At 40.9% G+C, this 15614-nt stretch overlaps 1 protein-coding gene across 4 annotated transcripts in view; it reads left to right on the forward strand.

Annotated features, from left to right (window-relative positions):
* The window catches only part of LAMA4 (laminin subunit alpha 4), a 151494-nt gene that overhangs the window by 86985 nt on the left and 48895 nt on the right, over nt 1-15614 (forward strand). For all 4 annotated transcript variants that reach the window (XM_033418625.2, XM_049695492.1, XM_033418624.2 and 1 more), the window contains one exon: nt 3869-3985. In XM_033418625.2, the coding sequence (XP_033274516.1) occupies nt 3869-3985 (117 nt within the window). The remainder of the gene's footprint in view (nt 1-3868; nt 3986-15614) is intronic.

The following is a 15614-nucleotide window of genomic DNA, read 5'->3' on the forward strand; positions in this document are numbered from 1 at the left end:
ACATTTCTCCAAAGAAGACATACAGATGGCCAAGAAGCACGTGAAAAGCTGCTCAACATCACTAGTTATTAGAGAAATGCAAATCAAAACTACAGTGAGGTATCACCACACACCAATTAGAACGGGCATCATCAGAAAATCTACAAACAACAAATGCTGGAGAGGGTGTGGAGAAAAGGGTACCCTCTTGCACTGTTGGTGGGAATGTAAACTGATACAGCCACCATGGAGAACATTATGGAGCTTCCTTAAAAAACTAAAAATAGAATTACTATATGACCCAGCAATCCCACTACTGGGCATATACCCAGAGAAAACCACAATTCAAAAAGACACATGCACCCCAGTGTTCACTGTAGCACTATTTACAATAGCCAGGTCATGGAAGCAACCTAAATGCCTATCGACAGACGAATGGATAAAGGAGATGTGGTACATATATGCAGTGGAATATTACTCAGCCATAAAAAGGAACGAAATTGGGTCATTTGTTGAGACGTGGATGGATCTAGAGACTGTCATACAGAGTAAAGTAAGTCAGAAAGGGAAAAACATCGTATATTAACGCATATATGTGGAACCTAGAAAAATGGTACGGATGAACCGGTTTGCACGGCAGTAATTGAGACACAGATGTAGAGAACAAAGGTATGGACACCAAGGGGGGAAAGCCGTGGGGGGCGGTGTGATGAATTGGGCGATTGAGATTGACATGTATACAATGATGTATATAAAATTGATGACTAATAAGAACCTGCTGTATAAAAAAATAAATAAAATTTAAAAATTTTAAAAAAAGAAAAAAGAAAATGAGATTCTGTCTGTTTAGGTATTCTCATAAACTCCAAAGCTCCACCTTCCCAGGACTGTTTCTATGTCTTTTTAAGTGTCAGGAAACTTTGTTTTATTTTTTGCATACGTGAAATGGATACTGAAGGCATGCTAAATAGTGCTAATTATGTCATTTTCACTAATTATTAGTTTCTAAACTTTCTTTTGTTCAAATTGTCCATCTTTCTGTGGGAATATCTTTGTTTCAAAGCTAATTTTATTCTTTTCTGTCTAATGCTATATCTGGTAAATGACAGAAACCCTTTAATTTGAAGCATATCATTTTCCAACTACTGCCAATGAGCTTATCAGGCAGCGCTGTTCACACATGGCTTTGAAGTTTGGTTGTTACTTCAGGGTGTTAGCTGTGTTCCATTAAGGCAACTCAGATAGAAGCGCTTCTGGAAGGGGTCATATCTCAAACTCTGTAACAGGAAAACTGCTCTGAGACAGCTAGATAATACCAATCTTTTTGACCTCCCTTCCTTACATACTTTAAAATATTGCTTTTGTGTAGAGCTGTATTAACTACCTCTCCTTGTGAAGACAAGAACAATTAGCCCCAGATAGTCGCACTGTATTATGCTTGATGGATTTTGAGGGGAAATTGATTTTTTTTAATGTTCTTGCTTTAAGAGGATGATCAAATGAGATACTTTTCTGTCCCTAGACCTATGTCTTTCCCTGTAGCAAGGTATTTGGAGAAGATGGGTTTAATTCTTCTTTTCCACTAAATCAGAAAAGAGTCCAGGGAGTGAGAAAAGACATTAAGATGAACTTAGAAAGTTTTAAAGTATGTCATTCAAGTATAGGCTTTTATAATTATTTCTGTGATATCCTAGATTATACCATAACAAAAATTTCAACTCTAATTTAAATTACCATTTCTAAAGTAACCAGCTCATTTTTTACTCAGATTATAAAATGGGTCTTTTACTTTTTCCATGTTAAATTTCATTCTGTGTTGCTTTCAATCTCTGAAGCTCTACAATATTTCGTCAAAATCATAAGATCCCTGACTCTAGAACCCCAGAGTCAAAGTATAAGTTAAAGCATTCATCAAAAAATATATCCACACTTGGAACAACCCAATCGAAAAATGGGCAGAAGATCGTAATAGACATTTCTCCAAAGAAGACAAACAGATGGCCAGTAGGCACATGAAAAAATGCTCAACATTAGTAATTAGAGAAATGCAAATCAAAACTACAATGAGATACCACCTCACACTGGTCAGAATGGCCATCATTAAAAAGTCTACAAATAAAAGGGACTTCCCTGGTGGTGCAGTGGTTAAGAATCCGCCTGCCAATGCAGGGGACACAGGTTCGATCCCTGGTCCAGGAAGATCCCACATGCCGCAAAGCAACTAAGCCCGTGTGCCACAACTACTGAGCCTGCACTGTAGAGCCCAAGCGCCACAACAAGCCTGCACGCCCTAGAGCAACTACAGACCCCACGTGCCTAGAGCCCGTGCTCCGCAACAAGGGAAACCACAGCAATGAGAAGCCCGCGCACCACAACGAAGAGTATCCCTGCTCACTGCAACTAGAGAAAGCCTGCATGCAGCAACAAAGACCCAATGCAGCCAAAAATAAATTAAATTAATTTTAAAAAATTAAAAAAAGAAAAAGTCTACAAATAACAAATGCTGGAGAGGGTGTGCAGAAAAGGGAACCCTCCTACACTGTTGGTGGGAAAGTAAGTTGTTACAGCCACTATGGAAAACAGTATGGATTTTCCTCAGAAAACTAAAAATAGAATTACTGTGTGATTCAGCAATCCCACTTCTGGGAATATACCCAGACAAAACTATAATTCAAAAAGACACATGCACCCCTATGTTCATAGCAGCACTATTCACAATAGCCAAAACATAGAAACAACCTAAATGTCCATCAACAGATGAATGGATGAAGAAGATGTGGTACATATATACAATGGAATACTACTCAGCCATGAAAAAGAACGAAATAATGCTATTTGCAGCAACATGGATGGACCTAGAGATTATCATACTAAGTGAAGTAAGTCAGAAAGAGAAAGACAAATACCACATGATATCACTTATATGTGGAATCTAAAATATGACACAAATGAACCTATCTACAAAACAGAAACAGACACATAGACATGGAGAACAGACTTGTGGTTGCCAAGGCGGAGTGGGGGAGGGAGAGGGATGGACTGGGAGTTTGGGTTTGGTAGATGCAAACTATTACATTTAGAATGGATAAACAACAAGGTCCTAATGTATAGCACAGGGAACTATATTCAATATCCTGTGATAAACCATAATGGAAAAGAATATTAAAAAAAGAATGTATACATGTGTATAACTGAGTCACTTTGCTGTACAGCAGAGATTGGTACAACATTGTAAATCAACTATGCTTCAATAAAAAAAAAAACTGAAAAAAAAGAAGAAAAAAATATAACCACACTTGGGCAATTTCCCTCCTCAGAACATCTGAGCATCTAACATAAAGAGCTCAGAGTAGGAGGAAGCGAGATCACAATTTTATGTTTTGATAATAGGGCCATTTAAAATTTTTAAAAGGACATTAAGATTCTTTTGTATATACTTTATTCCTGTCCAAATGAGCTATTTGTGCCTGGCCCAAAGTTAGCACATGATAAATGCTTTTTGGAATTAATTCAGTTTTCAGTTACTGCAAATACAGAGCCTGTTCAATGCTATATCCCTAGCCCCATTTCACATTTATGGAGAAAGAGGCAAGGGCCCTCTCTGGAGTGTCAACTCTCTTTGATGTGGTGGCACTATAAGTAATAATCATAACTAAGTTCTTTGAAGCTCCTGAGGTGCTTACTTTCATTATCTCCATTTTATAAATGAGAAAGCTGGGCCTGGGCCGGGTCGAATTACCCAGAGTGGCACAGCAATTCATTGGTGGGTCTGGGATAGGAACCTGGATCTGTTGGAGTGCAGTGGCAGCAAGCTGACAGCACTCTCCCTGATGCCTTCTTTATCTAAAGCGACCTTTTCTTCCTCTCTCCCTTGCTCTTCCTCATGCAGAAACAGCATGACAGAGTGAGGGAACAGATGGCAGGGGTGAACGAGTCTCTGAGGATGTCTTCCGACTCACTGACAATGCCTCGGATGACCCTTTCAGAAGTTGATGACATAATAAAGGTAAGGACACACGTGACTTGTTCAGGTTAGTATTTATAGCAGGTTAGAAAAGGAACTCAGTGTCACAGAAGAATAATCAACTCCAATTCAATCTATCAAGTTAGCTGGAATTGTAAAAATAAGATCAGTTGACTGAATTTTTCAGTTCCTTTCATTGTACAGTTGCCACTAGCCACACATGACTACTTAAATTTAAATTACTTAAAATGAAATAAAATTAAAATTTAATTCCTCAGTCACATTAGCCACATTTCATGTGCTCAACAGCACCACATATGGCTAATGTCTGCCATTTCGTTCAGCACAGATAATCACAGAAAGTTCTGTAGAAAGTGTAAATCTAGATACATCCTACTCACTCTTTACTTGTAAGTTGTGTGTTTAATAAAGCTGATATTCAAAATCAATAAATGTCACATTTTTTAAAGCAGAAATTTTCTGATAAATGCATCACGAAAGTACTCTTTTTTAAAATTTAATTTTATTTTTTTTAATACAGCAGGTTCTTATTAGTCATCAATTTTATACATATCAGTGTATACATGTCAATCCGAATCGCCCAATTCAGCACACCACCATCCGCACTCTCCCGCAGCTTTCCCCCCTTGGTGTACATACGTTTGTTCTCTACATCTGTGTCTCAACTTCTGCCCTGCAAAACGGTACATCCGTACCATTTTTCTAGGTTCCACATACATGCGTTAATATACGATATTTCTTTTTCTCTTTCTGACTTACTTCACTCTGTATGACAGTCTCTAGATCCATCCACATCTCAACAAATGACTCAATTTCATTCCTTTTTATGGCTGAGTAATATTCCACTGTATATATGTACCACATCTCCTTTATCCATTCATCTGTCTTAGGTTGCTTCCATGACCTGGCTATTGTAAATAGTGCTGCAATGAACATTGGGGTGCATGTGTCTTTTTGAATTATGATTTTCTCTGGGTATATGCCCAGTAGTGGGATTGCTGGGTCATACGGTAATTCTATTTTCAGTTTTTTAAGGAACCTCCATACTGTTCTCCATAGTGGCTGTATCAGTTTACATTCCCACCAACAGTGCAAGAGGGTTCCCTTTTCTCCACACCCTCTCCAGCATTTGTTGTTTGTAGATTTTCTGATGATGCCCATTCTAATTGGTGTGTGGTGATACCTCACTGTAGTTTTGATTTGCATTTCTCTAATAACTAGTGATGTTGAGCAGCTTTTCATGCACTTCTTGGCCATCTGTATGTCTTCTTTGGAGAAATGTCTATTTAGGTCTTCTGCCCATTTTTGGATTGGGTTGTTTGTTTCTTTAATATTGAGTTGCATGAGCTGTTTATATATTTTGGAGATTAATCCTTTGTTGATTCGTTTGCAAATATTTTCTCCCATTCTGAGGGTTGTCTTTTCGTCGTCTTTATGATTTCCTTTGCTGTGCAAAAGCTTTGAAGTTTCATTAGGTCCCATTTGTTTATTTTTGTTTTTATTTCCATTACTGTAGGAGGTGGATCAAAAAAGATCTTGCTGTGATTTATGTCAAAGAGTGTTCTTCCTATGTTTTCCTCTAAGAGTTTTATAGTGTCTGGTCTTACATTTAGGTCTTGAATCCATTTTGAGTTTATTTTTGTGTATGGTGTTCAGGAGTGTTCTAATTTCATTCTTTTACATGTAGCTGTCCAGTTTTCCAGCACCACTTATTGAAGAGACTGTCTTTTCTCCATTGTGTATCCTTGCCTCCTTTGTCATAGATTAGTTGACCATGGGTGCGTGGGCTTATCTCTGGGCTTTCGATCTTCTTCCATTGATCTACATTTCTGTTTCTGTGCCAGTACCATATTGTCTTGATTACTGTAGCTTTGTAGTATAGTCTGAAGTCAGGGAGTCTGATTCCTCCAGCACTGTTTTCTTCCCCTCAAGACTGCTTTGGCTCTTCGCGGTCTTTTATGTCTCCATACAAATTTTAAGATTTTTTGTTCTAGTTCCGTAAAAAAATGCCATTGGTAATTTGATAGGGATTGCATTGAATCTGTAGATTGTTTTGGGTAGTGTAATCATTTTCACAGTATTGATTCTTCCAATCCAAGAACATGTCTCCATCTGTTGGTATCATCTTTAATTTCTTTCATCAGTGTCTTACAGTTTTCTGCAGAGAGGTCTTTTGTCTCCCTAGGTAGGTTTATTCCTAGGTATTTTATACTTTTTGTTGCAATCGTAAATGGGACTGTTTCCTTAATTTCTCTTTCAGAGTTTTCATCATTAGTGTATAGGAATGCAAGAGATTTCTGTGCATTAATTTTGTATCCTGCAACTCTACCAAATTCATTGATTAGCTCTAGTAGTTTTCTGGTGGCATTTTTAGGATTCTGTATGTATACTATCACATCATCTGTAAACAGTGACAGTTTTACGTCTTCTTTTCCAATTTGTATTCCTTTTATATCTTTTTCTTCTCTCATTGCTGTGGCTAGGACTTCCAAACCTATGTTGAATAATAGTGGTGAGAGTGGACATCCTTGTCTTGTTCCTGATCTTAGAGGAAATGTGTTCAGTTTTTCACCATTGCAAATGATGCTTGCTGTGGGTTTGTCATATATGGCCTTTATTATGTTGAGGTAGGTTCCCTCTGTGCCCACTTTCTGGAGAGTTTTTCTCATAAATGGGTGTTGAATTTCGTCAAAAGTTTTTTCTGCATCTATTGAGATGATCATATAGTTTTTATTCTTCAATTTGTTAATATGGTGTATCACATTGATTGATTTGCGTATATTGAAGAATCCTTGTCTCCCTGGGATAAATCCCACCTGATCATGGTGTATGATCCTTTTCATGTGTTGTTGGATTCTGTTTGCTGGTATTTTGTTGAGGAATTTTGCATCTATGTTCATCAGTGATATTGGTATGTAATTTTCTTTTTTTGTAGTATCTTTGTCTGGTTTTGGTATCAGCGTGATGGTGGCCTCATAGAATGAGTTTGGGAGTGTTCCTTCCTCTGCAAATTTTTGGAAGAGTTTGAGAAGGATAGGTGTTAGTTCTTCTCTAAATGTTTGATACAGTTTGCCTGTAAAGCCATCTGGTCCTGGACTTTTGTTTGTTGGAAGATTTTTAATGAAAGTTTCAATTTCATTACTTGTGATTGGTCTGTTCATATTTTCTGTTTCTTCCTGGTTCAGTCTTGGAAGGTTATACGTTTCTAAGAATTTGTCCATTTCTTCCAGGTTGTCCATTTTATTGGCATAGTGTTGCTTGTAGTAGTATCTTAGGATGTTTGTATTTCTGTGGTGTCTGTTGTAACTTCTCCTTTTTCATTTCTAATTTTATTGATTTGAGTCCTCTCCCTCTTTTTCTTGATGAGTCTGGCTAATGGTTTATCAATTTTGTTTATCTTCTCAAAGAACCAGCTTTTAGTTTTATTGATCTTTGCTATTGTTTTCTTTGTTTCTATTTCATTTATTTCTGCTCTGATCTTTATGATTTCATTCCTTCTGCTAAGTTTGGGTTTTGTTTGTTCTTCTTTCTCCAGTTCCTTTAGGTATAAGGTTGGACTGTTTATTTGAGATTTTTCTTGTTTCTTGAGGTAGGCTTTATAACTATAAACTTCCCTCTTAGAATTGTTTTTGCTGCATCCCATAGGTTTTGGATTGTTGTGTTTTCATTGTCATTTGTCTCCAGGTATTTTTTGATTTCCTCTTTGATTTCTTCAGTGATCTCTTGGTTATTTAGTAACGTAGTGTTTAGCCTCCATGTGTTTGTGTTTTTAACATTTTTTCCCCTGTAATTCATTTCTAATCTCATGGTGTTGTGGTCAGAAAAGATGCTTGATACGATTTCAGTTTTCTTGAATTTACTGAGGCTTGATTTGTGACCCAAGATGTGATCTATCCTGGAGAATGTTCCGTGCGCACTTGAGAAGAAAGTGTAATCTGCTCTTTTTGGATGGAATGTCCTATAAATATCAATTAAATCTATCTGGTCTATTGTGTCATTTAAAGCTTGTGTTTCCTTATTTATTTTCATTTTGGATGATCTATCCATTGGTGTAAGTGAGGTGTTAAAGTCCCCCACTATTATTGTGTTCCTGTCGATCTCCTCTTTTATAGCTGTTAGCAGTGGCCTTATGCATTGAGGTGCTCCTACGTTGGGTGCATAAAAATGTATAATTGTTATATCTTCTTCTTGGATTGATCTCTTGATCATTATGTAGTGTCCTTCCTTGGGTCTTGTAAGATTCTTTATTTTAAAGTCTGTTTTATCTGATATGAGTATTGCTACTGCAGCTTTCTTTTGATTTCCATTTGCATGGAATATGTTTTTCCGTCCCCTCACTTTCAGTCTGTATGTGTCCCTAGGTCTGAAGTGGGTCTCTTGTAGACAGCATATATATGGGTCTTGTTTTTGTATCCATTCAGCAAGCCTGTTTCTTTTGGTTGGAGCATTTAATCCATTCACATATAAGGTAATTATCGATATGTATGTTCCTATGACCATTTTCTTAATTGTTTTGGGTTTGTTTTTTTTAATTAATTAATTTATTTATTTTTGCTGTGTTGGGTCTTCGTTTCTGTGCGAGGGCTCTCTCCAGTTGTGGCAAGCAGGGGCCACTCCTCATCCGGTGCATGGGCCTCTCACCATCACGGCCTCTCGCGTTGGGGAGCACAGGCTCCAGATGCGCAGGCTCAGTACTTGTGGCTCACGGGCCCAGTTGCTCCACGGCACATGGGATCCTCCCAGACCAGGGCTTGAACCCGTCCCTCCTGCATTAGCAGGCAGATTCTCAACCACTGCGCCACCAGGGAAGCCCTTTGGGTTTGTTTTTGTAGGTCCTTTTCTTCTCTTGTGTTTCCCCCTTAGAGAAGTTCCTTTAGCATTTGTTGTAGAGCTGGTTTGGTGGTGCTGAATTCCCTTAGCTTTTGCTTGTCTGTAAAGCTTTTGATTTCTCCATCAAATCTGAATGAGATTCTTGCTGGGTAGAGTAACCTTGGTTGTAGGTCCTTCCCTGTCATCACTTTAAGTATATCTTGCCACTCCCTTCTGGCTTGTAGAGTTTCTGCTGAGAAATCAGCTGTTAACCTTATGGGAGTTCCCTTGTATGTTATTTGTCATTTTTCCCTTGCTGCTTTCAATAATTTTTCTTTGTCTTTAATTTTTGCCAGTTTGATTACTATGTGTCTCAGCATGTTTCTTCTTGGATTTATCCTGTATGGGACTCTCTGCGCTTCCTGGACTTGGGTAGCTGTTTCCTTTCCCATGTTAGGGAAGTTTTTGGCTATAATCTCTTCAAATATTTTCTATGGTCCTTTCTCTCTCTTCTCCTTCTGGGACCCCTATAATGCGAATGTTGTTGCATTTAATGTTGTCCCAGAGGTCTCTTAGGCTGTCTTCATTTCTTTTCATTCTTTTTTCTTTATTCTGTTCCTCAGCAGTGAATTCCACCATTCTATCTTCCAGGTCACTTATCCGTTCTTCTGCCTCAGTTATTCTGCTATTGATTCCTTCTAGTGTATTTTTCATTTCAGTTATTGTATTGTTCATCTCTGTTTGTTTGTTCTTTAATTCTTCTAGGTCTTTGTTAAACATTTCTTGCATCTTCTCAATCTTTGCCTCCATTCTTTTTCCGAGGTCCTGGATCATCTTCAGTATCGTTATTCTGAATTCCTTTTCTAGAAGGTTGCCTATCTCCACTTCATTTAGTTGTTTTTCTGGGGTTTTATCTTGTTCCTTCATCTGGTACATAGCCCTCTGCCTTTTCATCTTGTTTATCTTTCTGTGAATGTGGTTTTTGTTCCACAGGCTGCAGGACTGTAGTTCTTGCTTCTGCTGTCTGCCCTCTGGTGGATGAGGCTATCTCAGAGGCTTGTGTAAGTTTCCTGATGGGAGGGACTGGTGGTGGGTAGAGCTGACTGTTGCTCTGGTGGGAAGAGCTCAGTAAAACTTTAATCCCCTTGACTGTTGATGGGTGGGGCTGGGTTCCCTCCCTGTTGGTTGTTTGGCCTGAGGCAACCCAACCCTGGAGCCTACCTGGGCTCTTTGGTGGGGCTAATGACAGACTCTGGGAGGGCTCATGCCAAGGAGTATTTCCCAGAACCTCTGCTGCCAGTGTCCTTGTCCCCATGGTGAGCCACAGCCACCACTCCCCCCGCCTCTGCAGGAGACCCTCCAACACTAGCAGGTAGGTCTGGTTCAGTCTCCCCCAGGGTCCCTGCCCCTTACCCTGGGTCCCAATGCGCATACTACTTTGTGTTTGCCCTCCAAGAGTGGAGTGTCTGTTTCCCCCAGTCCTGTCGAAGTCCTGCAATCAAATCCCACTAGGCTTCAAAGTCTGATTCTCGAGGAATTCCTCCTCCCGTTGCCAGACCCCCAGGTTGGGAAGCCTGATGTGGGGCTCAGAACCTTCACTCCAGTGGGTGGACTTCTGTGGTGTAAGTGTTCTCCAGTCTGTGAGCCACCCACCCAGCAGTTACAGTATTTGTTTTACTATGACTGCGCCCCTCCTACCGTCTCATTGTGGCTTCTCCTTTGTCTTTGGATGTGGGGTATCTTTTTTGGTGAGTTCCAGTGTCTTCCTGTCAATGATTGTCCAGCAACTAGTTGTGATTCTGGTGTTCTCACAAGAGGGAGTGATAGCACATCCTTCTACTCCGCCATCTTGGTTCCTCTCCCACAAAAGTACTCCTAGCTCATTTTTATTACCTTTAAAAGGATTTTTTTTTTTTTTTTTTTTTTTTTTTTTTTTTTTTTTGCGGTACGCGGGCCTCTTACTGTTGTGGCCTCTCCTGTTGCAGAGCACAGGCTCCGGACGCGCAGGCTCAGCAGCCATGGCTCATAGGCCCAGCAGCTCCGCGGCATGTGGGATCTTCCTGGACCGGGGCACGAACCCGTGTCCCCTGCAGGCGGACCTCAACCACTGCGCCACCAGGGAAGCCCAAAAGGATATTATTTTAAAGTCATCTGATCACCATCTCATTCTTTGACTGTTTTAGCTTCCTTTCCGTCCCTGTCTTCCTCTCCATCCCTACTCCCACCACTATCCTTGCTGACATCAAAATCCAGATGGATGAGTCCACCAGCTCTCAGACCTCCGGTTCCTTGAACTTCTCCTGTCCAACAAGCTTTTCCTCCCATCCACCTCTGTAATCCCTAGTATGACCAGACCCAGATCTTGTCATCACTAAGAATGCCTCTCCCAAATCCCAGTATCAAGCACCTCCCTCCCTGAGCACCACCTCTTATCTCACTTACTCTAGAAGGCACACTCCACCAATTCTCTAGCCACGGCAAAACCTCCTCCATCTCATTTGCCATTCCTTCCTTAAGCTAAAATTATCAGTATAATCATTCTTTGCAAATACCCTTTACTTCCATACTTACCTCTTCCCCTATTGTACTCACCTGAGAATTCTAATCCCTTAACCCTGTAAACCCAAGTACCCTCAGCATCGTGGCCACACCAGAGAAGCCAATATGACTGGTGGGAAACCCACCTCCCCTTCTATCAGTCTGGCTGGTGAATTTGCTTCATGCTTTGCTGAAAATTAGGAACAAAGAGAGGATAATTCCCCTCATCTTCCCTCCCCAAAGCTACCAGTCTACCTGCATGTGTATCTACACTTCTACCTTCCTACCTATTATAATTAGTGAAACGTCCCTTCTCCTGTGAAAGTTTAATCCCTCCACCTATGCTCTGAATCCCATCCTTCCTCTGCTCAAAAACATGGTTGCTGGGTTTCACTCCCAAACTGTGCCCTCTCTCTTCTGTTTTGCCCAATTCTTACTCTTTACTGAATCATTACTGCCAACGTAGAAACATACTCTAGTGTCTCCTACCTTTTAAAAATTAAAAAGAAGAAAAACCCTGCTCACATCCCCTCTAATCTCTGCCCCATTACTCTGCTTCACAGCAAAACATCTCAAGAGTCATTTACAGTTGCTGTTTCCACCTTCCAGCCACCCGCTGACTACTGTACTCAACCCACTCCAAGTGGGATTCCATGTCCCTTCACTGAGACTGTTTTTGTCCAAGTCATTAGCGACCTCAACATAGCCAAAACCATGGTTGTTTCTCTCTCCTCAGCTTTATTAGCCCTGCCACTAATTACCCTTCCCTCTATTTTTAAACACTTGGAGCTCCTGTCCTGGGTTCTCCAATACCCCACTCTGATTCTTCTCCTTCCTCCATGGCCATTTCTTCTCAGCCAACTTTGACAGCTTCGCCTCTGCATGTCCACTACGTGGTAAATATATTAGGCTCTGAAGGCCACATAAAACTGTTCTCCCTTATTCTTCTTTGTTTGGTTTGGCTTGATGTTTTTTAGAACTCTTTAAAAATGTAAAAAATATTCCTAGTGGGGAGCTATATAAAAATAGGCCTCAGACCACACTTGGCCCTGGGCCATGTTGGTCCCTGCTCTGGATAATGAATGGCTCAGTGCTCAGTCCTGGGCCTTTTTTTCTACTTATACTCTCTCCCTAGTTGATCGCAATGAATCCCATGACTTTAAAGAACAATTAGATGCATGATTCCACAATGTGTACCTCTAGCTCTGAGACCTCCACTGAGTTCCAAGCTTCTATATCCAAATGCATACTTGACGTTTTCAAGTAAGAACTCAGTGTGGTATGTAGCTAAATCACAATTTCATCTACCACTTAGGTGTGTAATAGGCATATCAAACTTAACGTATTCTGAATAACACCCTCTTCCCTAGTTTTACCTAGCTCAGTAACTGGAACAATCCAATTGCTCAAATCAGAATTCTGGAGTCCTTCTTGATTTCTCCTTTCCCCTCACTCCCATTTCAACCAGACCTGTTGGCCCTACTTCCAAACCGAATCCTGATTTCTGACCACTACCCTCTTCTCTGCTGCTACTCTTGAGTATGAGTCCAAATCTCCTCATCTCCAGTATGGACTTCTGAAAGAGCCTCCTACTGATTCATCTGCCTCCACACCTGCCCCTCGAGATCCATTCTCTATGCAGCAGCAGAACAATCCTTTAAAAACATAATCAGATAACATTATTTATCCCACACAAAACCTCCAGTGATACTTAAAGTAAGAAACAAACTCATGCTACATGGCCCATGAGGCCCTAAGTGACCTTACTCTGGCCCACCTCTCTGACCTCATACCCACTCTCTCCCTCCTCACTACACTTCAGCCCACTCCTGTTCATACACTCCAACTCCTCCCTGTTTTTCAAACACACCATACTTTTTCTTGCCTCAGGACTTTTGCACCTGATATCCCCAGATCTTCAAATGGCTAGTGTCCTTGTGAACATTCAGTCCAAGTAGCTCTCTTGCCCTCAGTCACTCTCTAACCCATCGTACCTGTTATCTTTTTTTTTTTGCGGTACGCGGGCCTGTCACTGTTGTGGCCTCTCCCGTTGCGGAGCGCAGGCTCAGCGGCCATGGCTCACAGGCCCAGCCGCTCTGCGGCATGTGGGATCCTCCCGGACCGGGGCACGAACCCGTGTCCCCTGCATCGGCAGGCGGACTCTCAACCAGTGTGCCACCAGGGAAGCCCCGTACCTGTTATCTTTTATTCAAAATATTTTTTATTCCCTGAAATTAGCTTGTTCGTTTATTTAATCACTTGTTTTATTTATTACTGTATATTCCCACTAGATTGTAAATTCCTTGAGAGCAGAGACTGTGTTCATAGCTATGTGTTCTATATCCTGAAAGAGTACCTGGCACATAGTGGGTACACAATGAATATTTGTTGAGCAAATTAATGAGTAAAGGTAGAATATCCATGGTATTTTTTCTGCTTATACAACTAAAAACTTTTTTTTCACAGTATTGTTCCCCAGATGACCAACCAAATGGACTACACCCTTAATACTGTAGTCATAACATAAACCCTATGTGCTAGGAACTATGCTACATTCTGGGAGTATAAAAATAAATTAAACATAGTCCCTGCCTTCTAAGATTATATAATCTGGTGGGTGGAATAATAACGTGAAATCATAACAGTCGTGTGGCACGTGGATAATTGAAATATGTGGCAACACAGCTCACCCTAGAGAGGTTAGAGATGGCTTCATAAAGGAAGTGGTATCTGAGCTGAATTTGGAAGGATGAGTATAACTTTTCCAGGTGGATCAGACAGAAAACAAAGAGAAGTTACTCCAGACAGAGAAAATATGTGAAAAGGCACAGGTGCCAGAAAAAATTACGGCGCATGAAAACAACAATCAGTCAAGTTTGGACCATGGGATGCGGTTGGGTGGGAAGTGGTAAGAAATGATGAAATTAGTAAGAGGAGGAGTCAGTTGCTGAAGCCTCGCTTAGGAATTGGATTTGTTCATGCAAAGCAAGTGGCTGATTTTGAGAAGGGAAATAATATCAGATTTGCTTAATAGAAAGTTCACCATTCCTGCAAGGTGGTGGAGAATGGATTAGAAGACTAAAAGGCTGGGTTCAGAGAAAGGCATTAGATCGCTCAGACAGGAAAGGGCTGAGTCTAGCCCCTAGGAACACCAGCTTTGAAAGTCTTCTGCCTGGCCAGAGAAATAGGAGACCAGGAGAGAGCAGCATCACAGAAACTGGGGGAAAAGAGGGTTTTAAGGCAGAGACTGTGACCAACACTGTCACAAACCAGAGACAGATCTGGTAAATACAGGAAAGTGTCTAATGGACCTGGCAGTATGGGGTCTGACATTGGGAACCTTGGGGCAAGAACCATTTCTGTAGTGAGCACTTCATCAACACAAGAGAAGAAGCTGCAGGGGAAGCTAGAGTCAAGTAATTGTTTGTTTGTTTGTTTGTTTTTTAGTAGGAACTTAAGCATATTTATATCTGAGAAGAGCCAATAGCTAGGGAGCAAGAAAACAGAAAACAGGGGCACTGAGAAAATAGGGGAGCATGCCTTGTACAGAAAAGGAACACTTTTCATCTTAAAATCTGAGGAAGATGTAGCTATAAGTAAGTGTATAGGGTTGGCTGGGGAGGGAGCTGGGGGTGGTAGCAAAGAGTTGGGGAAACTCCTGGTTGTCGGTGTTGGAGGCTCTTAGGGGTTATCAAAAAATGGTACCCCTTTCAGCACCCAAGTTCTAAACAAGTTGAAAAATAAACAGTAAATATTACGACCAAGAATATCACCTTTATTTCAGCTAAACTGAGGGTGTGTCTTCTTAAGAGATCTCTTAGCCAAGTGGGATTGCTGATACTCAATCCCAGAATTAGGCAGTTCTGCCCAAGGAGACCAGCAACACCGCAGGGTTCCTGGGGCGGGGAGGGGCTTCTCCCCAGGACAGCTTTTGCTGTGTGCAGGAGCACAGGGAAACTCAGCTTTCTGCTAGCTGCTTGCTCCTAAGAGCAGAAGGGTGGAGTTGAGCAGGCTCTGTATAGTTATCCCCTAAATTGACCAAGCAAATAAACCACTCCTCCTCTCAGGGCAGAATAAGGAAAATGTGGAAAGGCCTGTAGTTCCACTAATTGAGCTGCCTTCATAGGGAAGGAACATCACATTGGGAGCTGGAAAAAAGTGTTCCCACTAACAGTTAGCTTATGTCTTCTAAATAAAAAAGAAAAGAAAGTGACCTGATGAGAATCGGAAAGGGGTGGGGGAAGGAATTATTATTGGCTTTGGAATGGTGACAGTGTTTAGAGTCACTATGTGAGTGACCAGG

This window comes from Orcinus orca, chromosome 12 (genome assembly GCF_937001465.1).
Source record: "Orcinus orca chromosome 12, mOrcOrc1.1, whole genome shotgun sequence".
In the NCBI taxonomy this organism is placed as follows: Eukaryota; Metazoa; Chordata; class Mammalia; order Artiodactyla; family Delphinidae; genus Orcinus; species Orcinus orca.